At 42.3% G+C, this 27,491-nt stretch overlaps 1 protein-coding gene across 1 annotated transcript in view; it reads left to right on the top strand.

Annotated features, from left to right (window-relative positions):
• LOC128700140 (muscle calcium channel subunit alpha-1-like) overlaps positions 1 to 25,703 on the top strand; it is a 139,395-nt gene extending 113,692 nt beyond the window's left edge. Inside the window, exons 9-10 of the mRNA XM_070100786.1 lie at positions 870 to 960; positions 24,624 to 25,703. Of these exons, the coding sequence (XP_069956887.1) occupies positions 870 to 960; positions 24,624 to 24,666 (134 nt within the window). The 3' untranslated portion in view covers positions 24,667 to 25,703. The remainder of the gene's footprint in view (positions 1 to 869; positions 961 to 24,623) is intronic.
• Positions 25,704 to 27,491: the final 1,788 nt, after the last annotated feature.

Below are 27,491 nucleotides of genomic sequence, written 5' to 3'. Positions count from 1 at the left end.
AACTTTGTCCAAAGCCATAGATATAAATACTCAAGTATTTTGAAAATTGGTGATAATTATACATGCATTTTTCTCTTCTGTAATCAGAAAATGACCCCCATGTCTACAAAAGAGACAGTATTCCTATGAACAGATAAATAAATCATTGTCTCTTATTCTATAGCCTTTCTTTTTATTATTAGTTGTGTTGCATTCTTTAATTTTTTGACCCAGTGCTATCATCACCAGCACTGACCAGTTTTATTTAGAAAGCCTTTCATCAGTTGTATCCCTCATGATTGCATGTTTCCCTCTCATGACCAATGAAGCTTGTTCATGCCAAAGTTGCCACTGCATCATTGAGCTAATATGGTGCCATGATTATGGACGTAGATGTGACCCATGTTTGGTCTCCGGCTCTTCACTGTGTACATTGCCCTGCAAGTGCTCCAAGAATGTTTTGCATGTGTACACCCTTCTGTTTCTCCTTTATTTTATCCTTGCACATCACATCAGATGTCATTTGTGTCCTTACTGTAGAAATACTCTGTTTACCCAGTAAGGTGTTGAATCCATTTACATGTTGCTGTGGTTAGTTACATGGTGTTAATACAATGGAATATGAGTAGGTACCAAATTTTTTAAAACATTTATTGCAAATGTAGTTGTAGATACAGTATCACCAAAACCTGTTTCATTTATCCCTTTGTGCGTATATATCCCAGATATCTTAGACTGATTTAGATTCTTAGTATATGTACAGAAATATAATAAAAATCTATATAGTTTATACATAGAACCCCTCCCCTTTACCACCCTTATTCCAAGTTTTAAAGCAAAACTCAATAGATATAGCTGTGAGGCCAGCTCATGACCCATTTTCTTTACAGCTAAAGCTGTAGAAGTTGATGATAAAGGTGATGAAAATGATGATGCACAACAGCCGTCATGGTGGCAGAGAAAGAAGAAAGGATTTGATCGGTACGGTTGCATGCTTAAATGTTTATAATTGAAGCACGTTTTTAATGTGGTAAAAGTTGAGAAATAATTTCATTAAGTTTTGCTGTAAATTTCATCACTAAATTTAATGTTATTTTGTAAATAGCATTGATAACAAGATTTTTTTCTTTTTACTACAGTCAGTAGAAGTTAAGTAAATGTTGCCATTTTTTAGAATTTACAGAATACAAATGATTCTGTAATAAATTGATAAAAGACCTGTGAAGATAATTCCTAGTTATAAAAAACCTATAACTCTCATGATCATGAAAACAACCTTAAAGAAATCAGGTACTTCATTATCTGATGAAAGGAATAAGAGATGTCTAAAACAAGGATCTCTGACCTAACTTGTCAGAAAAATGATCAATATGCCTGTTTAAATAATATTTTAAATCACGTGCTGCCAATTCTTGTTTTGTTTACTTAATTTATGTTTTTAATGTGCATTATATTTTTATTTAAATTGTAAATTACATATTTTTTAGTTTTATGTAAATTTTAAAGGATTTGATTGATGTAGGATGTACTTTTAATTTTTAAGGTTATATGGAAGCTCTTTTCTTCACTGTTTATGAGAAGGAAATTACTGTAATTACTCTGAACTTGTTTACAGTGTCCTGTTTAAATCTTTCTAATATTTACTTGTTTAGTGGTCTGTTAATTGAGAAACAATTTTATTGTAAATATTTATGAAAAAATTCTTGAGAATTATGGCCCAAGATATAATTGATAATTAGAATTGTTGTAATATTTTTTGGTGGGTATTAAATATAATTTTTAACAGCTACTTTTTAAATATATAAGACATGGTGCCATGTCATTTAACTTTTAAAATGAGATTGCAGCAGAACTCCATAGTTTGCAGTGGTCAGGTTCCTAGAAATAATGTGAATATGGAAATCTGGGGTAGGAGCATACCAAGGAAAATGAAAATAGGGAACCCATTAACCCTTAAACTGTCCAAATGTATGCAGGTCTATGTTCACCTGCATGGCACTCCAATTATTTTGAAAAATAAAAAAAATAATTTTTGTTTTTAAATTAGAGGCAATTTTCTGTGTGGTATAAGACCCCCAAAAAATTTTTAAGACCAGTACTTCCCGAGATATAAGAGCACGAAGTTATCTCTGGATGCTCACCTGACAGCAATATCCAGTCCTGCCGCTTGCAGAAGTGTTGCCGATTTACCTTTTTTCTCGTTTTTATTTTAATTTACATAATTTTTATGTTCTGATAATTACAATTTATAATACTAGTTCTTGTGATTTCATAGCCAATCTTTGTTCTGACACTAATATTATGTACTGAAATAATACTTAAATTGTAACAATCACACTGACAGGTGAGCATTTTCACCTGCCCTAGTCATTTACTATAGTCTAGAAACATATGCAAAGTATTTATAGGTCCCAGCAATGTTTTAGACACGCTGGAGTATGAAACTCCTTGAAACATGGCGGGAACCTTGCCATTATATGTTTTTACTCTTGCACATAAACATGTCTTTGTATGTCTATCACTCTGTCTTCCTGTCTATCTGTACATCTGTCTGTCTGCCTAGCTCTACTTATCTGTCTGTCCAGTTCAACTTATGTCTTTCTGTCTTCTGTGTATACCTAGAGTATAATATGAGCTTGAATAATGGTGTTATGACAAGTGTCAGATAACAAGTGACATTTGATGAATGTGCACTGCTGGAGGGTGAACCCTTGCCTTTACTCTTGCACACAAATATGTCTCTGTATGTCTGTCTATCTGTACATCTATCTATCTGTCTAGCTCTGCTTATCTGTCTGTCAAGTTCTGCTTATCTGCCTTTCTGTCTGCCTGTGTGTGTCTGTCTTTCCACCTTCTTGTCTCTGTCTCAGGGAGCGGCTAGTAAGCCTGTTGGTTTGTGGTGTATGTGCCGCTCCCTGATTGCTGAGCAAGTGACACTATTATTTGCGTCATGTTTGTTTGTCTTATATCTACAAACACTATATAGCACTTGGCTTGGAATTTTTGGGTTATCCTAGGTAATTTATACTATGTGTAACTGTATTTATGAGTACATGTGAGAGACAGAGATATAGACAGAGATACAGATAGACAGTGATAGATCGACAGATAGAGATATAGACAGACAGGTATATAGATAGAGATATAGACAGATACAGACAGAGAGAGCCAAAGCCAGCTGAAGACATAAGAATATAAGAAAGAAGGAACGCTGCAGCAGGCCTATTGGCCTATGCAAGGCAGGTCCATGTCACCCCCCCCACCAATTTAGACCAATGACCCACCTAGTCAGGTTACATCCACTGAAAGAAGGAGCACGACATATGACCCAGTAGCACAAGCTAGTCAGGTCCAACTCGCACCCACCCACACCCACTTGTGCATTTATCTAACCTATTTTTTTTACTTTCCTCTTAAAATGTGAGTGTTAATATGACATGACATCAGTGAATCACTGGTGTTTGCCATGCTATTTGCTCTAGCTGATGCTCAATTGAACTGGTACTCCCACAAGGTACCAAGTGGTCCCTGATTTTTTTCATAGTGCACACACTGAATGCACAGAGCCATTCTTTCATGTGTAGACGAATCAGACTAATTGCATCAAATTTGAAGGAATGAAAAATAAAACATTGATCTGCGTTCGGAGCCTGCCGCATGTGAACTTATATCTATGTGTGGACAGTTTAAGGGTTAAAATCATATGCCGCAGAGGTTATGTTTCCAAAAATGCTATGAATACAGAAACCTCTTGTGAGGGGTCATGCAAAAAAGGCATTCAGTAATTTGAGGTAGCCAGTCCCTAAGCCTTGATAACTAAGAGTCATTCATCATCAGCTGAAGGACTAGACACCACCTATCAGTGCTGAGGGACTAACCACCTAAAAAAAAAAATTATATCATCACATCTTCAATGTTTATTCTCATAACCCATAAACGGCCCAAACGTATATATACGTTCACTACCGTACTGCCCCAACTTTTTTGAGAAAAAAATCATTGTTGTTTTTTAATAGGAAAAAAGAGCATATGGTACCTAGGCATCCCCAATTATTTTAATATGGTGCACAGTGAGTGCTCGCACCCATTCTCACATGTCTAGGTAACTAAGGCTTATCGTGGCAATGTTAAATGTAGGACACATAAAATGTATATATACGTTTGGGGCACTAGCGGTAAAAACGTATATATACGTTTGGACCGTTTACGGGTTAATTGGATTGATAAAGTCACTAGCTGTTGAAATGTCTCCACAGTAAAGATACCCAAGTGGTAAATGTGTTTTTTTCATCTGCTTTCCAGTTTTGTAAACAATTAATATAGTAAAAAAGATATACAGAGGGTGAAGTATATGGAGAGACATTGAAGCAAAATAAGTGGTGAGGGAGTGCATGTGGAGAGGCAGTGAGAAATAGGTAAGACTTTATCAGGAAATTTTCTTGAGAATAATAATAAGTTTTGGAGACAGAGTAATGAGATGAGAAAGCCTGGGAAAAAAAAAAACTAGGCAATTAAAAATGAAGGAGGGTTGGGGGATTTAGATGGTGAGGTCATTCCTATAATCACCTCACCCTGCTGCTCTAGCAGAGATGAGCTGTTAGGTCGGTTAGGCTGTTGATGCATGTGGCACTACCATTTAATTTTCAACAGTTTGCAGGAACTAATTAAATTTACTCATGAAGACAGGAAAGGTTTAAGATAAACACTGTGTACAACACCAATAGTTGTTTATTTCCCAGAAATTTGGCATAAAAAACACGGTTGTAAGTCGAGTGGTCGTAAGTCGAGCAGGTTGTAAGTCGGATGGTAGGTGTATATTACAGAAATAGATATGATTTAGATTGCTTTCACGACGAAAAGTACTTTGAAATAGAGCTCAACCTAGGAGAAATGGTCCATTGCTTGGCTGTTTCCCAGCCACCTAATCATATTTAAAATATGTGATTACGTATGTTAAGAATTGTGGCAGTGGCAGAGCTTTTTTTGGAGAAAGGACAAGATAGTCCTTCAGTATGACACATTAGTAATATCAACTCTAAGGCTTATTTATCTGTTACAATTCATCTAATATGACATAATAAAAAATATTAATAACATAGAAACATGACATATACTCTAGAATGAATAAAATACATCATTAAGTATGTCACGAGTTTTGCTGTGTTGTTTTTGTGGGGTGTATAAGGGCCACTGAGAGCACAAGCCTTACATGGTGGTGGAGGCGGAAGCAGAGGCGGTACAGATGGCGGCGTTGTCAGTTGCCCTATATAACTCCAACAACATTGGAGGAGTTAAGTTCGTGCTGTCCTTTTTCTATCAATTAATTGCTTAACTTGCTTGCTACACTGTTAATGCTTCACTTTTATTCACACAAAACCTCTTCAAGGGGGGCTCCTTGGCGTGGTGAAGAGGCTCTTGGTCTGAGGAATTAGACCTGTCGGTCTACTTCCTCAGACCGAACCTAATTACCCCCCAATCCCCCATTCCCTATCCCATCCTCCCCTTTTTCCTTTCCTCCTCCTCCTCCCCACCCCTCCCTTTTGCCCTTCCTTCCTTTTTTTTTTTTTTTTTTCCCCACAGGCACACTAGTTCCTAGGTAGGGGAAAGGGTACCGGGGTCCATCCCATTCCGTTGAGGTTCTTGGCGGTGGCGTAGTTTGCCGTGGAATCTGGATTGCCTGGGGATGTCCTGATCCCTCTCCGGTATCCCGGAGGGTGGCTTTGGGTGTCTCTCGGGCGACGGGTGTATCTCTGGAAGCCACCTTTCAGATTCCGGGGGTGGTGGCCGAAGGAGGTATGCTTTGTGGTGGATTTCTGGCCGCCCTCTCTTTTGTCCACCGAGGTAGCTCGGCAGATGTGAGGTTGCTATCCCGGATTGCCGGTTTACTGGCATGATGGGTAGGGTATGGCATGGGTTCCATGCTGCATCTGCGCTACTTGCGGTGCTGAGGTCCTCTTGGGCACGGAGGGAGATTTCTGGCCCTTTCATTCCTCCTAGGAACTATCCCTCCCCGGGAAGGGGAACGATTGGTGGAATGATGTAAAGAGAGTAGTAAGGGAGAAAAAGTTAGCATATGAGAAGTTTTTACAAAGTAGAAGTGATGCAAGGAGGGAAGAGTATATGGAGAAAAAGAGAGAGGTTAAGAGAGTGGTGAAGCAATGTAAAAAGAGAGCAAATGAGAGAGTGGGTGAGATGTTATCAACAAATTTTGTTGAAAATAAGAAAAAGTTTTGGAGTGAGATTAACAAGTTAAGAAAGCCTAGAGAACAAATGGATTTGTCAGTTAAAAATAGGAGAGGAGAGTTATTAAATGGAGAGTTAGAGGTATTGGGAAGATGGAAGGAATATTTTGAGGAATTGTTAAATGTTGATGAAGATAGGGAAGCTGTGATTTCGTGTATAGGGCAAGGAGGAATAACATCTTGTAGGAGTGAGGAAGAGCCAGTTGTGAGTGTGGGGGAAGTTCGTGAGGCAGTAGGTAAAATGAAAGGGGGTAAGGCAGCCGGGATTGATGGGATAAAGATAGAAATGTTAAAAGCAGGTGGGGATATAGTTTTGGAGTGGTTGGTGAAATTGTTTAATAAATGTATGGAAGAGGGTAAGGTACCTAGGGATTGGCAGAGAGCATGCATAGTTCCTTTGTATAAAGGCAAAGGGGATAAAAGAGAGTGCAAAAATTATAGGGGGATAAGTCTGTTGAGTGTACCTGGTAAAGTGTATGGTAGAGTTATAATTGAAAGAATTAAGAGTAAGACGGAGAATAGGATAGCAGATGAACAAGGAGGCTTTAGGAAAGGTAGGGGGTGTGTGGACCAGGTGTTTACAGTGAAACATATAAGTGAACAGTATTTAGATAAGGCTAAAGAGGTCTTTGTGGCATTTATGGATTTGGAAAAGGCGTATGACAGGGTGGATAGGGGGGCAATGTGGCAGATGTTGCAAGTGTATGGTGTAGGAGGTAGGTTACTGAAAGCAGTGAAGAGTTTTTACGAGGATAGTGAGGCTCAAGTTAGAGTATGTAGGAAAGAGGGAAATTTTTTCCCAGTAAAAGTAGGCCTTAGACAAGGATGTGTGATGTCACCGTGGTTGTTTAATATATTTATAGATGGGGTTGTAAGAGAAGTAAATGCGAGGGTCTTGGCAAGAGGCGTGGAGTTAAAAGATAAAGAATCACACACAAAGTGGGAGTTGTCACAGCTGCTCTCTGCTGATGACACTGTGCTCTTGGGAGATTCTGAAGAGAAGTTGCAGAGATTGGTGGATGAATTTGGTAGGGTGTGCAAAAGAAGAAAATTAAAGGTGAATACAAGAAAGAGTAAGGTTATGAGGATAACAAAAAGATTAGGTGATGAAAGATTGAATATCAGATTGGAGGGAGAGAGTATGGAGGAGGTGAACGTATTCAGATATTTGGGAGTGGACGTGTCAGCGGATGGGTCTATGAAAGATGAGGTGAATCATAGAATTGATGAGGGAAAAAGAGTGAGTGGTGCACTTAGGAGTCTGTGGAGACAAAGAACTTTGTCCTTGGAGGCAAAGAGGGGAATGTATGAGAGTATAGTTTTACCAACGCTCTTATATGGGTGTGAAGCGTGGGTGATGAATGTTGCAGCGAGGAGAAGGCTGGAGGCAGTGGAGATGTCATGTCTGAGGGCAATGTGTGGTGTGAATATAATGCAGAGAATTCGTAGTTTGGAAGTTAGGAGGAGGTGCGGGATTACCAAAACTGTTGTCCAGAGGGCTGAGGAAGGGTTGTTGAGGTGGTTCGGACATGTAGAGAGAATGGAGCGAAACAGAATGACTTCAAGAGTGTATCAGTCTGTAGTGGAAGGAAGGCGGGGTAGGGGTCGGCCTAGGAAGGGTTGGAGGGAGGGGGTAAAGGAGGTTTTGTGTGCGAGGGGCTTGGACTTCCAGCAGGCATGCTTGAGCGTGTTTGATAGGAGTGAATGGAGACAAATGGTTTTTAATACTTGACGTGCTGTTGGAGTGTGAGCAAAGTAACATTTATGAAGGGATTCAGGGAAACCGGCAGGCCGGACTTGAGTCCTGGAGATGGGAAGTACAGTGCCTGCACTCTGAAGGAGGGGTGTTAATGTTGCAGTTTAAAAACTGTAGTGTAAAGCACCCTTCTGGCAAGACAGTGATGGAGTGAATGATGGTGAAAGTTTTTCTTTTTCGGGCCACCCTGCCTTGGTGGGAATCGGCCGGTGTGATAATAAAAAAAAAAAAAAAAAAAAAAGAAAGAAGTAACCTAACCATGGCAGCCCTAGTCCATGAACCTGCTACCCCCGGGCCCCTTCTTGATACCGCACCCCGTTCTGACCCCGCCTCATCTTTGGACCACTCTTCGGACACTCTTCATGCCTCTGTACCTCTTGCCGGTGCCGTTTTCTCACCCGCTTCAGGTACTGAGGCCTCGACTGACTCCTTCGATTTATCTGACCTTCGCTCTCCTCTGACTATGCTTCCGGCCTCTCCCTCTACGGTGCGGCAATTTTCGAATCGCCGGCCCGTTCCACGTCGGACCAACTCTGGTCCCACGCCTAAACGACAATGACAATTACCTGCTGATGATACTTCTCCACATTCTCGTTCTTCTCAGAAAAGATCGACACGTCCTTCACTACCTTTACACGCTCAGTTTCAAACTGCACAGTGGACTAAATTCTTCACTTCACGACCGACTTCCTCTACTGCCTATCTTTCTGACCACAGTATTGGCAAGGCACTCCTACGCCATGTTGGTAAAGATATTTCTTTTCATGCTCTTAAGAGCGGTACGAGCATCGTCACCGTACAGAATGCTACCCAGGCTCATGAGCTTTCTCGTCTTTCCCATATCGATACTGTTCCTGTAACTATTGAAAAGCATCATTCCCTCAATTCTTGTAGTGGTACCATCATTCTGCCCCATACCATAGTTCAACAAAATTTCCAGACATGTGGCACTGACATTCTTGAACAGCTGGAACTCCAAGATCTCCCAATCCTCAAGGTAGACACTTACGTTCTTCCTGCCCGCGGGCGGAGACGATACCCTAGCAATGTGGCTCGTTTAACTTTTGACAGCCGTGAACTCCCATCCTCAGTTTATGTAGCAGGACATCGGTTACAAGTTCGAAAGGTGATCCCTACACCGCAACAGTGTAGAAATTGCTGGCGATTTGGCCATCCAGCGAAATATTGCAGATCTATCGCCGAATGCCCAGTCTGTGGTGCCGATGACCATTCTAATACGTCTTGCAATCGACCTCCCTCTTGCCTTAATTGTCATGAGGCTCACCCTTCGTACTCTCGCCGTTGTCAAGTCTACTTAAACGAGTGGGAAATCCGTTACCTCAAAGAGGCAGAAGGTCTCCCTTATGCCATGGCAGTTTCTCATCTCCGCCTCCAAGGGAGACTACCTCGTGTTTCTTATTCCCGTGTTTCAAAACGTCCCCCCACTTCTGGTATCCCATCTTCTGCACCCACCTCTGTGGTTACCTCTCCCATAGTCACTCCTGTAGCTAATTCTTTTGCTGTCCTCGGCTCAGACGTCCCTACTTCAGCGTCTCAGTCTGATCTTGCTTCTTCGTGTTCTCTCTCACAAGCCTCAGTAGCGATGAGATCTCGTATGACACCTCCTCCCAATCGTCCCTCTACTTCTCAAAAGTCAAAAAAAGGTCCGTTAACACCTCCTACCCATCTTCCACCTCCTCATTTCCCCTTCCCTGTCTCTGTACCTGGTTCTCCCCCTCTCACTGGCTCTGTTACAAGTGTAGAGGTTCACCCTCCTCCTCGTACTGTACCTTCCTTCCCTGTTCCCTCCCAAGTTTCTTCCTGTTCGGCCACCTCCCAGGTTTCTGCCTCTTCTGTCCCCTTCCACGCTTCTCCAGTTCCCTCCACCCTTCCGTCCCCCCCTACCTTGGTACAGTCCATTACAGTTCCAATCTTTACTCATCCTCCCCCTACCATTTCCAATATTGTCTCCCATACGACGTCTCTGAATTCTGAAACACTTGAAGCAATCTCTGAATATATTGCAGAGACCAAACCATCAATGGACACTGATCCACCCTCCGCTCCTTCTCTCTCCTCTACTCCATCTGCGCAACTCCTTTCTTCACAGCGCACCGTTCCTTCGCTGCTTGAACGTTTTCCACTGCCTCCACATGTGGACTTTTCTAACCCCTCTAGTCCGTAGGAACCCTTACCTGCGGATTTCAGGTATCTTTATCATTGCCAATCATGGCCTATTTACAGTGGAATATACGCGGCCTCAGGGGTAATCGGGGTGAGCTTCAGATGTTACTCTCCCAGTTTTCCCCTGTTGGTGTTTGCTTACAGGAACCAAAATTACACTCTGCTGTTATCTCTCCCATCTCAGGCTATAATTTATTGTATTCTCCAGATCCTTTTCCTGATGGGACCTTTAATGAAAGTGCCCTTCTTCTACACACTGATATTCCGTACCATCAGCTATTTGTTCGTACTTCGCTGCATTACACAGCAGCCCGTATCCACTTGCATAGGTGGTATACGCTCTGTTCTTTATCTCTCTCTCCTTCTTGGGCATTATCTATTCCGGATACTGCCTTTCTTGTTTCGTCATTACCACCACCGATTCTGTTACTTGGTGATTTTAATGCCCACCATTTCCTCTGGGGGGGGTCTCACTGTGATTCCCGTGGCATTCAGTTAGAGGCTTTTCTTGCCACCCACCCCCTCCATGTTTTAAATACAGGTACTCACACCCATTTTGATCCTCGGACTCACTCTCTCTTGCATCGATCTCTCATTCTGCTCTTCCTCCGCCGCATTAGACTTCACTTGGTCTGTTCTTCCGGACTTACATGACAGCGATCATTTCCCAATCATTCTTACTTCCCCTTCATATTCACCACCTCTTCGCATCCCACGCTGGCAATTTGATCAGGCAAATTGGAACCTTTACTCACACCTAACTGTTTTTAGAGAGGTTCCTTCTTCGTCCTCCATCAATGAGCTTTTACACCTCTTCTCGTCCTCCGTTTTAACCGCAGCTTCTCATTCTATACCCCAAACTTCGGGCAGGCATTCTCAGAAATGCGTGCCTTGGTGGTCTCCTGCTTGTGCTCGTGCAGTACGTTTGAAACGCGCTGCATGGGGCAGGTACCGGTACAATAGAACCACAGAGAGACTTCTTGAATTTAAACAGAAGCGTGCGATCGCTCGCCGTGTCATCCGTGATGCTAAACGCACTTGCTGGCGAAATTGTCTCCACCATCACCTCTGCTTCCTCTATGAGTGCAGTCTGGAAAAAAGTACGAAAACTGAGTGGTAAATATTCTCCTGACCCGGCTCCTGTTCTGCGGGTTGCCAGTGTTGATATAGCAAACCCACTAGATGTTGCCAGTGAAATTGGCAATCATCTGGTCCGTATTTCTCAGGGACTCCATCTATGCCCCTCATTTCTTTCCTCAAAGTCTGCCAGAGAGTTAGCACCCTTCGACTTTTCTTCTCTCAGAGAAGAACAGTACAGTGGACCCCCGCATAACGATCACCTCCCAATGCGACCAATTATGTAAGTGTATTTATGTAAGTGCGTTTGTACGTGTATGTTTGGGGGTCTGAAATGGACTAATCTACTTCACAATATTCCTTATGGGAACAAATTCGGTCAGTACTGGCACCTGAACATACTTCTGGAATGAAAAAATATCGTTAACCGGGGGTCCACTGTATAATGTGCCTTTTACACTTCAAGAACTGGAGGCAACACACTCAGCTTGCCGATCATCGGCAGCTGGGCCTGACGACATTCATATTCGTATGCTTTAACATTTACATCAGTCAGCCCTTGCAGTCCTATTACGCCTTTACAATCTTATTTGGTCACAAGGATTTCTTCCACAGCTGTGGAAATCCGCCATTGTTCTCCCTTTCCGCAAACCAGGCACTACGGGACATGAAACCTCCCACTATCGTCCCATTGCTCTTACCAGTGCAGTTTGCAAAGTGATGGAACGCCTAGTAAATAGACGTTTAGTGTGGTATTTAGAGACACACAACAGTCTCTCCACTCATCAGTATGGCTTTCGTAAGGGACATTCTACCATAGACCCCTTACTACGCTTGGATACGTATGTTCGTAATGCCTTTGCGAATAACCACTCAGTTATTGCCATATTTTTTGACCTTGAGAAGGCATATGACACAACTTGGAGGTATAATATTTTAGCCCAAGCCCACTCCTTAGGCCTTCGAGGCAATCTACCATCCTTCCTTAAGAACTTATTAACTGACAGGCATTTCCGTGTTCGGGTTAATGTGCTCTCCCCGGACATTATCCAAGCTGAAGGTGTCCCCCAGGGATGTGTTCTGAGCACAACACTTTTTCTCCTTGCTATTAATGATTTGGCCTCTAGTCTTCCATCAAATATTTGGTCATCACTCTATGTTGATGACTTCGCTATTGCCTGTGCAGGCGCTGACTGTCACCTTATTACAGTTTCTCTCCAGCATGCAGTCGACCGTGTTTCCAATTGGGCTACCACACGTGGGTTTAAATTTTCCAGCACTAAAACCCACCAAATTACTTTCACTAGACGCTCTGTCATCTCCGATCATTCTTTGTACCTCTATGGCTCCCATATCCCTGAACGTGATACAGTCAAGTTTCTGGGCCTCCTCTTTGATCGTAGGTTATCCTGGAAACCTCGCATTACCTCTCTGAAGGCAACTTGCCACAGCCGGCTGAACCTCCTTAAAACCCTTGCTCATCTTTCATGGGGAGCTGATCGTCGAACCCTCCTTCGCCTACATTCCACCCTTATCTTATCGAAACTTGATTATGGTGACCAGATCTATTCAGCGGCATCTCCTGCTACTCTCTCTAGCCTTAACCCCATTCATCAGCAAGGATTACGTTTATGCCTTGGTGCTTTTCGCTCTTCCCCTGTCGAGAGCCTCTATGCAGAAGCGAACATTCCATCCTTATCCGATCACCGTGATGCCCATTGCCTTCGCTACTATGTACGCTCTCATGATCTCCGCAATCCTTCCATTTATAGAATGGTCACTGATATTAGTAGACATTCTTTATTTGTTCGCCGCCCCTGTTTACTCCGTCCCTTCTCTCTTCGCCTTCATTCGCTCTCGTCTTCTCTTCAATTACCACCTTTCTATGTACATGTAGCATCTCGCTTTTCCCTACCCCCTTGGGAAGTTCCAGCTGTTCGAGTCTGTTCTTTCTCTCTCCCTTGCTCGAAAGCCCAACTGTCTACGGTCGCTTCCCGCTCTCATTTTCTTGACCACTTTCACTCTCATTCTCATGCCATTCCTGTGTACACAGATGGCTCTAAGTCTTCTGACGGCGTAGGATTCGCAGCAGTGTTTCTGGACAGCGTCGTACAAGGGCATTTACTATCTTCGGCTAGTATTTTTACTGCTGAATTGTATGCCATCCTTACAGCACTTATCCGTATTGCATCTATGCCTGTGTCATCATTTGTGGTTGTCTGAGACTCCCTTAGTGTAAAGTAAAAGGACACAAGTGCAACTAATGTGACATTTATTGTGGCAATGTTTCGCTCTCCAGGAGCTTTATCAAGCCATTACAAACAATACATGGACACAGAGGGTATATAAAGGCTCAGAGTGAGGTGTAATACTAGTGAGGTACCATTTCAATGTTCACTAGTGGTAGTAGTAGTAGTAGTAGTAGTAGTAGTGGTAGTGACAAAAGTAATAGAATATGGTAGAGCAATTAATTCGTACATGAGTAAAAGGATATAAAAGCTATTACTTGGGTAACATAAAAATAGGTTGGACAAATATAGAGTGGAATGAGGCAGCTTGTTTCAGTGTTCACTCTCTGTGCTTTGTGTAGTATAACAGGAGAGACTATGTGATGGCAGGGTTTACTGTTTTCCTCCTGAAAACAGTAAACCCTGCCATCACATAGTCTCTCCTGTTATACTACACAAAGCACAGAGAGTGAACACTGAAACAAGCTGCTTCATTCCACTCTATATTTGTCCAACCTATTTTTATGTTACCCAAGTAATAGCTTTTATATCCTTTTACTCATGTACGAATTAATTGCTCTACCATATTGTATTACTTTCGTCACTACCACTACTACTACTACTACCACTAGTGAACATCGAAATGGTACCTCACTAGTATTACACCTCACTCTGAGCCTTTATATACCCTCTGTGTCCATGTATTGTTTGTAATGGCTTGATAAAGCTCCTGGAGAGCGAAACGTTGCCACAATAAATGTCACATTAGTTGCACTTGTGTCCTTTTACTTTACATATTGTCGGTAATTCTACCAACTTTATTACACTCCCTTAGTGCTTTACAGGCTATACAGAAATTTGATACACCTCACCCCTTAGTCCTCCGTATCCAACTTTGGCTACGCCGCATCTTTACCGAGCATAAAGATATTGTTTTTTGTTTGGTCCCTGGTCATGTTGACGTACAGGGCAATGAACAGGCAGACACTGCTGCGCGGTCAGCAGTACATGACCTACCAGTTTCATGTAGAGGTATTCCATTTATGGACTATTTTGCTGCAATATCTTCCCAACTTCACACCCGTTGGCAACAACGTTGGTCTACTATGCTCGGCAACAAACTTCAATCTATTAAACCGAGTATAGGTTACTGGTCGTCTTCTTATCACCAGTGTCGAGGTTGGGAGACTACTCTCTCCTGTCTTCGCATTGGCCATACTCGTCTTACTCATGGATATCTCATGGAGAGGCGCCCTGCTCCTCTCTGTGAGAATTGCCAAGTTCTATTATCAGTCAGCCACATTCTGTTGGACTGCCCACTTTATCAACGAGCACGCAGAATTTACCTCCGTCGTCGTCTTCGCTCTGCTGCTCTCTCTTTACCTTCCCTTCTCGCTGATGGACCCACCTTTCATCCAGACTCTCTCATTGACTTTTTGACAACAACTGACTTACTTCACAAATTCTGATACCTTCAGCCCTTTCTACTTCAATCTCTTGCTACCCCCTACCCCTATACTATCCCCTGCCCCGCTGTTTTCTGTAACCTACTGATCAACCCTCCTCCCTTCTGCCATCCAATACCCTCGCTTCCTTCCCTACCCTGCAGCGCTGTATAGCCCTTTTGGCTTAGCGCTTCTTTTTTTATTATAATAATAATAATATTCACACAAAAAATATAAGATTGACTGTGATGTCATTTGTTTACACGGAAACAGCCAAGCAATGGACCATTTCTCCTAGGCTGAGCTCTATTTCAAGGTACTTTTCGTCGTGAAAGCAATCAAAATCATATCTATTTCTGTAATATACATCTACCATCCGACTTAAGACCTGCTCGACTTACAACCACTCGACTTATGACCGTGTTTTTTATGCCAAATTTCTGGGAAATAAAGAACTATTTGTGTTGTACACAGTGTTTATCCTAAACCTTACAGTATAAAATACAGTACTAACAACATAAAAAGTAAAGTAAAACATGAAATACCAAAATAAAACAATAAAATAGTCATTACAAAAATGTTTTGTTGATATTCAGTAGTAAAGTTCGACTTACGACCATTTCGACTTACGACCGGTTTCTCGGAACCGCACTCAGTCGTAAGTCGGATGATAGGTGTATCTTCCATTCTATCAAATGAGACCAAAAAAATGAGAATACAACCATAAAAACCATTCGAAATTACCACTAAGGGGTGGCTAATTGTTGAGAAGTGAACTCCATTATTTATGCTTAGATTTCTTTTCCTCTTCAAGGGGGGCTCCTTGGCATGGTGAAGAGGCTCTTGGTCTGAGGAATTAGACCTGTCGGTCTTCTTCCTCAGACCGAACCTAATTACCCCCCCAATCTCCCCTCCCCTATCCCATCCTCCCCTTTTTCCTTTCCTCCTCCCCCTCCCCACCCCTCCCTTTTGCCCTTCCTCTTTTTGGCCTTTGGGATTTCTCCCACAGGCGCGCTAGTTCCTAGGTAGAGGAAAGAATACCGGGGTCCATCCCATTCCATTGAGGTTCTTGGCGGTGGCGTAGTTTGCCGTGGAATCTGGGTCGCCTGGGGATGTCCCGATCCCTCTCCGGTATCCCGGAGTAGCTTTGGGTGTCTTTCGGGCGACGAGTGTATCTCTGGAAGCCACCTTTCAGATTCCGGGGGTGGTGGCCGAAGGAGGTATGCTTTGTGGCAGATATCCGGCCACCCTCTTTTGTCCACCGAGGTAGCTCGGCAGATGTGAGGTTGCTATCCCGGATTGCTGGTTTACTGGCATGAAGGGTAGGGTATGGCACGGGTTCCATGCTGCATCTGCGCTACTAGCGGTGCTGAGGTCCTCTTGGGCGTGGAGGGAGATTTCCGGCCCTTTCGTTCCTCCTGGGAACTATTCCTCCTCGCTCCCCCCTTTTTTTATTCTTTTTTTTTTATTTTTATTTTCTTTTCTTTCTTATTTTTTCTTAAAAACAAAAAGCAGAGGAGTAACCTAACCATGGAGAACCCAATCCATGAACCCACTACCCCCGGGCCCCTTCTTGATACTGCACCCCATTCTGACCCTGCCTTGTGTTTAGACCACTCTTTGGACACTCCTGATGCCCCTGTACCTCTTGCTGGTGCTGTTTCCTCACCCGCTTCAGGTACCGGGGCTTCGACTGACTCCTTCGATTTGTCTGAACTCCGCTCTCCTTTGACTATGCTTCCGGCTTCTCCCTCTATGGTACGGCAATTTTTGAATTGCCCGCCCATTTCACGCCGGACCAACTCCGGTCCTACTCCTAAATGCCAACGTCAATCTCCTGATGATGCTCCTTCGTTACCTTCCCATTCTACTCGGAAAAGACCGACACGTCAAGCACTCCCTCTCCACGCTCAGTTTCGGACCACACAATGGACTAAATTCTTTACTTTAAGACCGACTTCTTCTTCTGCCTACCTTTCTGACCATAGTATTGGCAAAGCGCTCCTGCATCATGTTGGTAGAGATATTTCATTTCATGCTCTCAAGAGTGGTACGCGCATCGTCACTATCCAGAATGCTACCCAAGCTCGTGATCTTTCTCTCCTTTCGAATATCGATACTACTCCTATCACTATTGAAAAATATCTTTCTCTCAATTCTTGTAGTGGTACTGTCATTCTGCCCCATACCATAGTCCAACAGAATTTCCAGTCATGTGGCAATGACATTCTTGAACAGCTGGAACTCCAGGATCTCCCAATCCTCAAAGTAGACACTTATGTCCTTCCTGCCCGTGGGCAGAGACGTTACCCTTGCAATGTGGCTCGTTTAACTTTTGACAGCCGAGAACTCCCGTCCTCTGTATGTGCCGCGGGACATCGGTTACAAGTTCGAAAGGTGATACCTACACCGCAACAGTGTAGAAATTGCTGGTGTTTTGGTCACCCAGCGAAATATTGCAGATCTATGGCCGAATGCCCAGTCTGTGGTGCCGACGACCATTCTAATACATCTTGCAGTCAACCTCCATCTTGCCTTAATTGTAATGAAGCTCACCCTTCGTACTCCCGCCGTTGCCAGGTCTACTTAAATGAACGTGAAATCCGTTGCCTCAAAGAGGCAGAAGGTCTCCCTTATGCTATGGCAGTTACTCATCTCCGCCTCCAAGGGAGACTACCCCGTGTTTCTTATTCTCGTGTTTCAAAACATCCCCCCACTTCTGGGGTCCCATCTTCTGCAGCCTCCTCTGTTGTTACCCCTCCCATAGCCACTCCGGCATCTAATCCTTTTTAACGTCCCGACTACAACTCAGTCTGTTCTCACATCTTCGCGTCCTTCCTCACAAGCCCCAGTATCGACAAGACCTCGTATGACACCTAATACCAATCGCCCCTCTACTTGTCAGAAGTCCAAAAAATCCACATTGCTCAAATCTTCTTTGCCCCTTCCTTCCCTTCTTCCACCTCCACACTTTACCTTTCCAGTCTCTGTACCTAGTTCTTCCCCTCACTCTGACTCTATTACAAGTGTGGAGATTCACCCTCCTCCTCGTACTATGCCTTCCACCCACGTCCCCTCCTAAGTTTCTCCCTCTTCTGCCACCTCCCAGGTTTCTGCCTCTTCTGTCTTCCACCACACTTCATCTCCAGTCCCTTACACTCTTCCCTCCTCCTCTACTTTGGTACAGTCCATTACTGTCCCAATCTTTACTCACCCTCCTCCTTCTATCTCCAATATGGTCCCCCATCCATCTTTGAATTCAGAAACACTTGAAGCCATTTCAGAATATATTGCAGAAACTAAACCTTCAATGGACACTGATTCACTTCCTGTTCCTTCTCTTCCCTATCCTCCATCTTCACAACCCCATTCTTCGCAACGCTCCATTCCTTCGCTGCTTGAACGTCTTCCAATGTCACCACACGTTGACTTTTCTTACCCCTCTAGTCCGTAGGTGCCTTTCCCTACGGATTCCTTGTATTTTCTTCATCGCCAAATCATGGCCTATTTACAGTGGAATATCCGCGGCCTCAGGGGTAATCGGGGTGAGCTTCAGATGTTGCTTTCCAGGTTTTTCCCTGTTGGTGCTTGCTTACAAGAAATAATTTATTGTATTCTTCGGATCCTTTCTCAGATGGGACCTTTAATGAAAGTGTCCTTCTTCTACGCAGTGATATTCCGTACTGTCAACTATCTGTCCATACCTCGCTGCATTACACTGCAGCCCGTATCCACTTGAATAAGTGGTTTACAATATGTTCTTTATATCTCTCTCCTTCTCGAGCATTTTCTATCCCAGACTTTGCCTTTCTTGTTTCATCCTTACCACCACCACTTCTGTTACTTGGTGATTTTAACGCCCACCATTTCCTCTGGGGGGGGGGTCTCATTGTGACTCACGTGGCATCCAATTGGAGGCTTTTCTCGCCTCTCGCCTCCTCCATGTTTTAAATACGGGTACTCCCACCCATTTTGATCCTCGTACTCATACTCTCTTGCATCAATTTATCAGTCTGCTCTTCCTCCACTGCACTAGACTTCACCTGGTCTGTTCTACCGGACTTACATGACAACAATCATTTTCCAATCATTCTTTCTTCTTCCTATTCACCACCTTTCCGTAGCCCTCGCTGGCAATTTGCTCGGGCAAATTGGGACCTTTACTCACACCTCACTGCTTTTAGTGAGGTTCCTTCTTCATCCTCCATTGATGAGCTCCTACACCTCTTCTCGACATCAGCTTCTCATTCTGTACCCCAAACCTCAGGCAGGCATTCTCAGAAGTGCGTGCCTTGGTGGTCTCCTGCTTGTGCTCGTGCAGTACGTTTGAAACAGGTACCGGTACAATAGAACCGCTGAGAGACTTCTTGATTTTAAGCAGAAGTGTGCTATCGCTCGCAGTGCCATCCGTGAAGCTAAACAAACTTGTTGGCGAGACTATGTTTCCACCATCACCTCTGCTTCTTCTATGAGTGCAGTCTGGAAAAAAGTGAGGAAATTGAGTGGTAAATACTCTCCTGACCCGGCTCCTGTTCTACGGGTCACTGGTGTTGATGTAGCAAACCCTCTCGACGTTGCCATTGAACTTGGCACACATCTGGTCCGTATTTCCTGAGGGCTCCATCTATGCCCCTCGTTTCTTTCCTCAAAGTCTGCTAGAGAGTTAGTACCCTTGGACTTTTCTTCTCTCAGAGAAGAACAGTATAATGTGCCTTTTACACTTCAAGAACTAGAGGCAACGCTCTCAGCTTGCCGATCATCGGCAGCTGGGCCTGACGACATTGGTATTCGTATGTTACAACATTTACATCGGTCAGCCCTTGTAGTCCTCTTACACCTCTTCAATCTTATTTGGGCACAAGGAGTTCTTCCCCAGGTGTGGAAATCTGCCATTGTTCTCCCTTTCTGCAAACCGGGTACTACAGGACATGATGCCTCCCACTATCGTCCCATCGCTCTTACTAGTGCAGTTTGCAAAGTGATGGAACGTCTCGTAAATCGACGTTTAATGTGGTATTTAGAGACACACGACAGTCTCTCCGCTAGTCAATATGGCTTTCGTAAGGGTCGTTCTACCATAGACCCCTTACTACGCTTGGATACGTATGTTCGTAATGCCTTTGCGAATAATCACTCAGTTATTGCCATATTTTTTGACCTTGAGAAGGCATATGACACAACTTGGAGGTATAATATTTTGGCCCAGGCCCATTCCTTAGGCCTCCGAGGCAATCTACCATCCTTCCTTAAGAACTTTTTAACTGACAGACATTTCTGTGTTCGAGTCAATAATGTTCTTTCCCCGGACTTCGTCCAAGCTGAAGGTGTCCCTCAGGGATGTGTTCTAAGCACAACACTTTTTCTCCTTGCTATAAATGATTTGGCCTCTGTTCTTCCACCCAATATTTGGTCATCACTCTATGTTGATGACTTCGCTATTGCTTGTGCAGGCGCTGACTGTCATCTCATTGCAGTTTCTCTCCAGCATGCAGTCGAACGTGTTTCCACTTGGGCCACCATGCATGGGTTTAAATTTTCAAGTACCAAAACTCACCAAATTACTTTCACTAGATGCTCTGTCATCTCCGATCATCCTTTGTATCTCTATGGCTCCCGTATCCCCGAACGTGATACAGTCAGGTTTCTAGGCCTTCTCTTTGACCGTAGGTTGTCCTGGAAACCTCACATTACCTCTCTGAAGGCAACTTGTCACAGCCGGCTAAACCTTCTTAAAACCCTTGTTCATCTTTCCTGGGGAGCTGATCGTCGAATTCTGCTTCGCCTACATTCAACCCTCGTTTTATCGAAACTCGATTGTGGTGACCAGATTTATTCCGCGGCCTCTCCTGCTACTCTCTCTAGCCTTAACTCTATCCATCACCAAGGATTACGTTTGTGCCTTGGTGCTTTTCGCTCTTTCCCTGTTGAGAGCCTCTATGCAGAAGCGAATGTTCCATCCTTGTCTGATCGCCGTGATGCCCATTGCCTTCGCTACTATGTACGCTATCACGATCTCCACAATCCTTCCATTTATAGAATGGTCACCGATATTAGTAGACATTCTTTATTCATTCGCTGCCCCTGTTTGCTCCATCCCTTTTCTCTTCACCTACATTCACTCTTGTCTTCCCTTCAGTTACCACCTTTATATGTTCATGTAGCATCTCACTTTTCCCTACCCCCCTGGGAAGTTCCAGCTGTTCGGGTCTGTTCTTTCTCACTCCCTTGCTCGAAAGCTCAACTGCCTACGGTGGCTTCCCGCTCTCTTTTTCTTGATCACTTCCACTCCCATTCTCATGCCACCACTGTGTACACAGATGGCTCTAAGTCTTCAACGTTGGTCAACTCTGCTCGGTAACAAACTTCATTCTATTAAACCGAGCATAGGTTACTGGCCGTCTTCTTGTTATCAGTGCCGAGGTTGGGAGACCACTCTCTCCCGCCTTCGCATTGGCCACACTCGTCTTACTCATGGGTATCTCATGGAGAGGCACCCTGTTCCTCTCTGTGAGCAGTGTCAAGTTCCAGTATCGATTAGCCACATTCTGTTAGACTGTCCTCTCTATCAACGAGCATGCAGAATTTACCTCCAACGTCGTCTTCGTTCTACTACTCTCTCTTTACCTTCCCTTCTTGCTGATGGACCCTCGTTTAATCCTGACTCTCTCATTGACTTCTTGACAACGACTGATTTACTCCACAAACTCTGATGATACTTTTCGCACTCCCCTCAGCCCTTTCTAGTTCAGTCTCTTGCTGCCCTTTACCCTTTCACCATCCACTACCCCGCTGTTATCCGTAACCTATTCCTCATCCATCTCCCTTTTGCCACCTGATGCCCTCGCTTCCTTCCTGCCCTGCAGCACTGTATAGTCCTTGTGGCTTAGCGCTTCTTTTTGATTATAATAATAATAATTAGATTTCTTTCATTTTTGGTGTATGTTAAGAAGCATCTTTCCATCATACATTGCCCAAGTTTCAATAAGATAGTCCAACAAACAAATGAGATACTATTCCTGAGATCAAGAGCAAGAGCCCCTCACCAGTGTCAAGGAACCTACCTTGAGGTCTGCTTGCTTGTGGAAATTTTGCTCGCGTATGGAAGCAAAAAATCAACCGATCGACTGCTCATATTTGGAAAAACTCGCACGTGGACACGCTCGCAAGTAGAGGTTCCACTGTATATACATATATATACATATACATATGGGTTTAATTGAGCATCTAATTAATGTAACACAAGTTAAAAGATTACTAATGGTGGGGCTGCAAACTATTGACATGGTAATCACACAACAGACATCTGTCCTCTTAACCAGCTGGACATATAGATGATCTCGAACAGAAGCTTTCATTGATACTGTATATGGTTGCTCAATTAATTTCTTGCATAAATCCAGATGGCTTCTCTTATTTTGTGGTAATACTAACTGGTGGCTAAAGCTCCTGCTTCACACACGGAGGGCCTGGGTTCGATTCCCGGCGGGTGGAAACATTTCGACACGTTTCCTTACACCTGTTGTCCTGTTCACTTAGCAGCAAATAGGTACCTGGGTGTTAGTCGACTAGTGTGGGTTGCATCCTGGGGGACAAGATTGAGGACCCCAATGGAAATAAGTTACAGTCCTCGATGACACACTGACTTTCTTGGGTTATCCTGGGTGGGTAACCCTCCGGGGTTAAAAATCCAAACGAAATCTTATCTTCACTTGCTTCTTGAAGGACCTGGGTTCAATCCCAGAAGTGGAAATACAGTATTGGGAATGTTCCTTACACCTGTTGCCTGTGTTACTTAGCAGTAAATAGGTACCTGGGTCTTTGCCAACTGTTGTGGGTTACATTCAAGGAAAGAGGATCAAAGAAACCTAGTAGAGAGCAACATTGATTGGCTTTCTTGGGTTATTCTAGATTACTAATCCACTGAGTTATTAATATGAATCAAATCCTCTTCAACATTTGCAGCTAGTTTTGAAGATGAAAATAGAAACTGTCAGCATGCATTCTGCTTAAGAGTGAGGAACACACAGTGACTGCAAATATTTTAACTACTATAAAAGACTTATTAAAAGTTTCAAGATGTCTTAAAAACTTAGTTTAAAATTTCTGTAGAAGACAATGTTGACACTATTTGTGAGTATCTGGGTCTGGAATAAACAGGTAACATAGCCATAGTTTATTGATGCCTCACACTACAAGTTGACAGTAGTTAGAACAGAGTACTCACTGCCTGAACAGTGTTCTGTGCTGCCAGGCAACTTTGCTGAACCCTTGCAGATACTCCATAATGAAAATATTTTCAAAGAGTCTTAACTTGATAAATATACAAAACATCCACACGTATTATTGTGCCTACTACATACACAGAAGACTATACTCTAATGTAAACCCTCCTCTCAAACTCCTCCTTGATAATTACAACAGAACACACAACCATAATATGAGACACAGATCACTCTTCGATGTCCTTCGTGTTCATCTCTCTCCATGCAAAAATTCTATGCACGTAAAAGGCCTGAAGATCTGGAATTCATTGCCAGAACACACTAAAGGACCCCTGTCTGCAAATCAGTTGAAGGCCTTAATAAGAAATCACCTCATCACCTAAAATTAACCAGACAAACCGTTCCTAATCACTACCAGTTTCTCAAAAGCTACTCATTTTGTGCTGATTAATGCTCAACCACTTACTACTTCGAAATAGGATGTCAATTTTTTCAATGTTTTAAACAGTAGTAGATTGTAATACAGTACATCATAAAGTAAATTGTTTCATTGTAATACCAAATTTCATTGTTTTCAATAGTACTAAACTGCAATACATCATAATGTAAATTGTTTTGAATTGTTACATTGTAATGCTGTAATCTTTATTAACTAATTCAATAGTGTAATAAGTCTCTGCTAGACTTATCAAAACCATGTAGCATAACCTGATAGAATATACAGTTCTGCTTTACTCACTGTAGCTCATCTAATGACTATATGAACTATGTATTATTGCCTTACTAATCTTAAGTTAATCTTTAAGTTTGCCCCAAATGTTCTGCATACTAAGGGGCTTTTGGTATGTACGCCCTACTATTATATTCCTCTGTACAACTATGTAATTTGTCAAAATAAACATATTTATCTTTTATCTTCTACACACACATCTTTGACTTGCCAAAATTACATAAAATTTACTGACTTCAAAAATTTGAAAATATGATTCTTGTTCTTGCACAGTACTGACATAAAGCATTCATTATCATTATTTAGTTTCTTTGCTCGAAGGTCTGATAAGGTCTAATTTTCTCTGTGAATGTAATCAGGTAATTATAATAGCAAGACCACTGTTTCTGTAGGTGGAATTCTTTGTGGCTTGAAAATCATGTAAATTAAGCCAAATTTTATCATGTATAAGGGTTCCATGCTGCATTAAAGTGTTTCATTTTATCCCACCCATTGTTTTTGTTGGTTTCTCTGTTCTTGATGCTCTGTTTTATGTAGGTAATCAGTATTTTGAATAAAGCAAAGTTGGGTCTTTAATTTAAGTGAGATAGTTAAATGCATATTATACATGCTAGCTTTGTAAAGAGAAATGAAACTTTTTAAACATTGATGAAAAGAGCTTCTAAACTAATTAATTAAACAATTATTATTTTATTAAAATGGTTATTCTTTTGTTAGATGTGAGTAGTCATTAACAGAGTATTTTGTCTCTCCTGAATAGCTTCGTGAAAGGGACAATAGGGTGTGTACCATTTAGAGGGTAAACTATTGTGCCCCTTCCATAGCATGACCCCTCTACCCCACATATGCAAGACACATGTGTCTATATGCACATGCATATTACAAACTTATTTAATGTGTTTTTTTGTGCTAATGCTCCAGCTGTTTAGAATATACTGACATCATTGATATTTTTTCCTGACTCATGAAGTATTTCTGTGTCCTCACATGGTAAATTTTGCAATTTATTGATTCACTGCTGTCTTGTTTTGATATAAAAATTCACAGCAAGCCCACAATTTGGAGAGAAAACTTTAGAAAAAGTTTTGGTCTGGAGGAGATGCCTTGTTGCTGGTGAAGGGGTCTCAAGCCAAAGAATTGGAGCTTCCCTCTCATTTTTTCAGATCAAAATTAATTTCCTCCCAGTACCCAGATACTGTATGATCTCTACAAGTTTACTGCTTCCCCATGAATATAAAATAATAATTTGACCCAGTGAGTACCTTGACGGTGGTTTACAGTGGACTGAAACATCATGTGAAGTTCCCTTTCCAAATCGTGGATTAGTTGTGAAGTGTTTCAGCTATAGTATTGTGACTTTTGTTTTTGATATGGAAGTTTTTCTTCTCATACTATGAGTTATGTTGTTGCACATAACTTCCCTTTGTGGAACACTAAATATTTATCAAAATTTTCAATGCTGCAGTACTCCATATGCACTGATAGTTTGTTTAAGCACACTCTAGATTTTTTATGAACTCAAAATTTTTAATTAAAAGTTAGGAATGTCACTGTGTGTTCATAAAGTATGTCTGTCTCTCAGTAAGTCTCTCTCTCTCTCTTCACTCCCTCTCTCTTTGCTCCCTCTCTCTTTGCTCCCTCTCTCTTTGCTCCCTCTCTCTTTGCTCCCTCTCTCTTTGCTCCCTCTCTCTTTGCTCTCTCTTTGCTCTCTCTTTGCTCTCTCTGCTCTCTCTCTTTGCTCTCCCTCTTTGCTCTCTCTGCTCTTTCTCTTTGCTCTCCCTCTTTGCTCTCTCTGCTCTCTCTGCTCTCTCTGCTCTCTCTGCTCTCTGCACTCTCTCTCTCTGCTCTCTCTCTCTGCACTCTCTCTCTCTGCTCTCTCTCTCTGCACTCTCTCTCTCTCTACACTCTCTCTCTCTCTCTGCACTCTCTCTCTCTCTCTCTCTCTCTCTCTCTCTCTCTCTCTCTCTCTCTCTCTGCACTCTCTCTCTCTCTCTCTCTGCACTCTCTCTCTCTCTCTGCACTCTCTCTCTCTCTCTCTCTCTGCACTCTCTCTCTCTGCTCTCTCTCTCTGCTCTCTCTGCTCTTTCTCTCTGTCTCTCTCTCTCTCTCTCTCTCTCTCTCTCTCTCTCTCTCTCTCTTTTTGCTCTCCTGCTCTCCTGCTCTCTCTTGTGTTTTTTTTTTCCACAGGGTTTGGCAAGGTTAGGTTAAGGATCCCTAGCTTTATTGACAAGCTATTTACAGGTTAAGGATTCCTAACTTTATTGGCAAGCTAAGAGCTGTTACCTACATCAGCTCATTTGAAAGCATTTCAATGGAACTAATTTAGGCTCAGGATTGTTAAGCTATACATTTATTTTATTTTTTATCACTGGCTGCCTCCCACTGAGGTAGGAGGTAGGGTGACATGAATAAAGAAGAAACACTTTCACTACCACTCACTCCGTTACTGTCTTGCCAAAGGCAAGAGATATTACAATTCAGATGCCCCTCCAAACTGCAATATCCCCACCCATCCTTCAGAGCGCAGGCACTGTACTTCCCACCTCCATGATTCAAATTCTGGTAGTTGATTTCTCTGAATCTCTTCATATATGTTACCTTTCTCGCACTCCAACAGCATGTCAGGTCATAAATACCACTTGCCTCTACTCACTCCTATCTAATATGCTAACACACATCTGTTGGTGTGTTAGATGTATGTCTCTTAATTAAATAAGTTTTAAAGTAAAATAACTTCATATTCCAAATTTTTCGAAAATTGAATTCAAAATTATGAAAATATTTGTTTATTGACATTTATTTTTAACTATTATGAATTTCTGATTAGAAAGGCTTAATATTTATATTTTCATTTTTTTTTTTTTGAACAAGTAGATCCTTACTCCAAATTTAATTTTTTTTATTCGATCATTTTTAGCTTTCTTATATTTTTCCATTAAAAATAATTTTATGTTACTCATAAAATTCTGAAATTTGGAGATCATTCTTAGTTTGACTTTTTTTTTCTTAATTAAACAAATTCAAATTATAGAGAATCCTGTGTGATCACCTGTTTGTAACCACAGAAACAGTGTTCAGTTCTTGGTGTCTCATCCTTTGTATTTATTCTCTTATTAATAAAAAAAAAAATTTCTAGAGGTTGTAACACTTACTACATTCAACTGTACTATTATGCCTAATTTTTTTTTCTACAAGTCTATGTTTAGAAAGCTTTCTTACAGTATATTCTCTTTTATAATGTTATCTGCGATCATCATATTTTCTCTCTTCCTTTTATCAGCCAGTGAGGGCATAGTTCGATTTTTTCATAATCTATTTGCTTCAACTCGCATTTTTAAGCTGTTTTGAAGTTCAGCAGTGTAGTAAGATGTTTCACATGATTGTATAATATGGTCTTCTAGTCAGTGGTAACTCCTAAAACCCCACTCTTTACTTGATGCTTGTAATATTTGTTTAACATTCATTTTCCTTCTGTGGTCTGTTTTTGCATTTTCCCATATCTATGATGTTACACTTTCCAATATTGAATTCCATTACCCAATCATCAGTCTCGTTACTCAGCCAGTGTGAGTTTTTTTTGCGGGGATTCAGTCATTTTTGTTGTTAATCTTGCTTAGTAAATAAGTAA

The sequence above is a fragment of the Cherax quadricarinatus genome, chromosome 74 (genome assembly GCF_038502225.1).
Source record: "Cherax quadricarinatus isolate ZL_2023a chromosome 74, ASM3850222v1, whole genome shotgun sequence".
Classification (NCBI taxonomy): Eukaryota; Metazoa; Arthropoda; class Malacostraca; order Decapoda; family Parastacidae; genus Cherax; species Cherax quadricarinatus.
The sequence above is the reverse complement of the archived record's forward strand: the minus strand, read 5'-3'. Positions and strand labels throughout refer to the sequence as shown.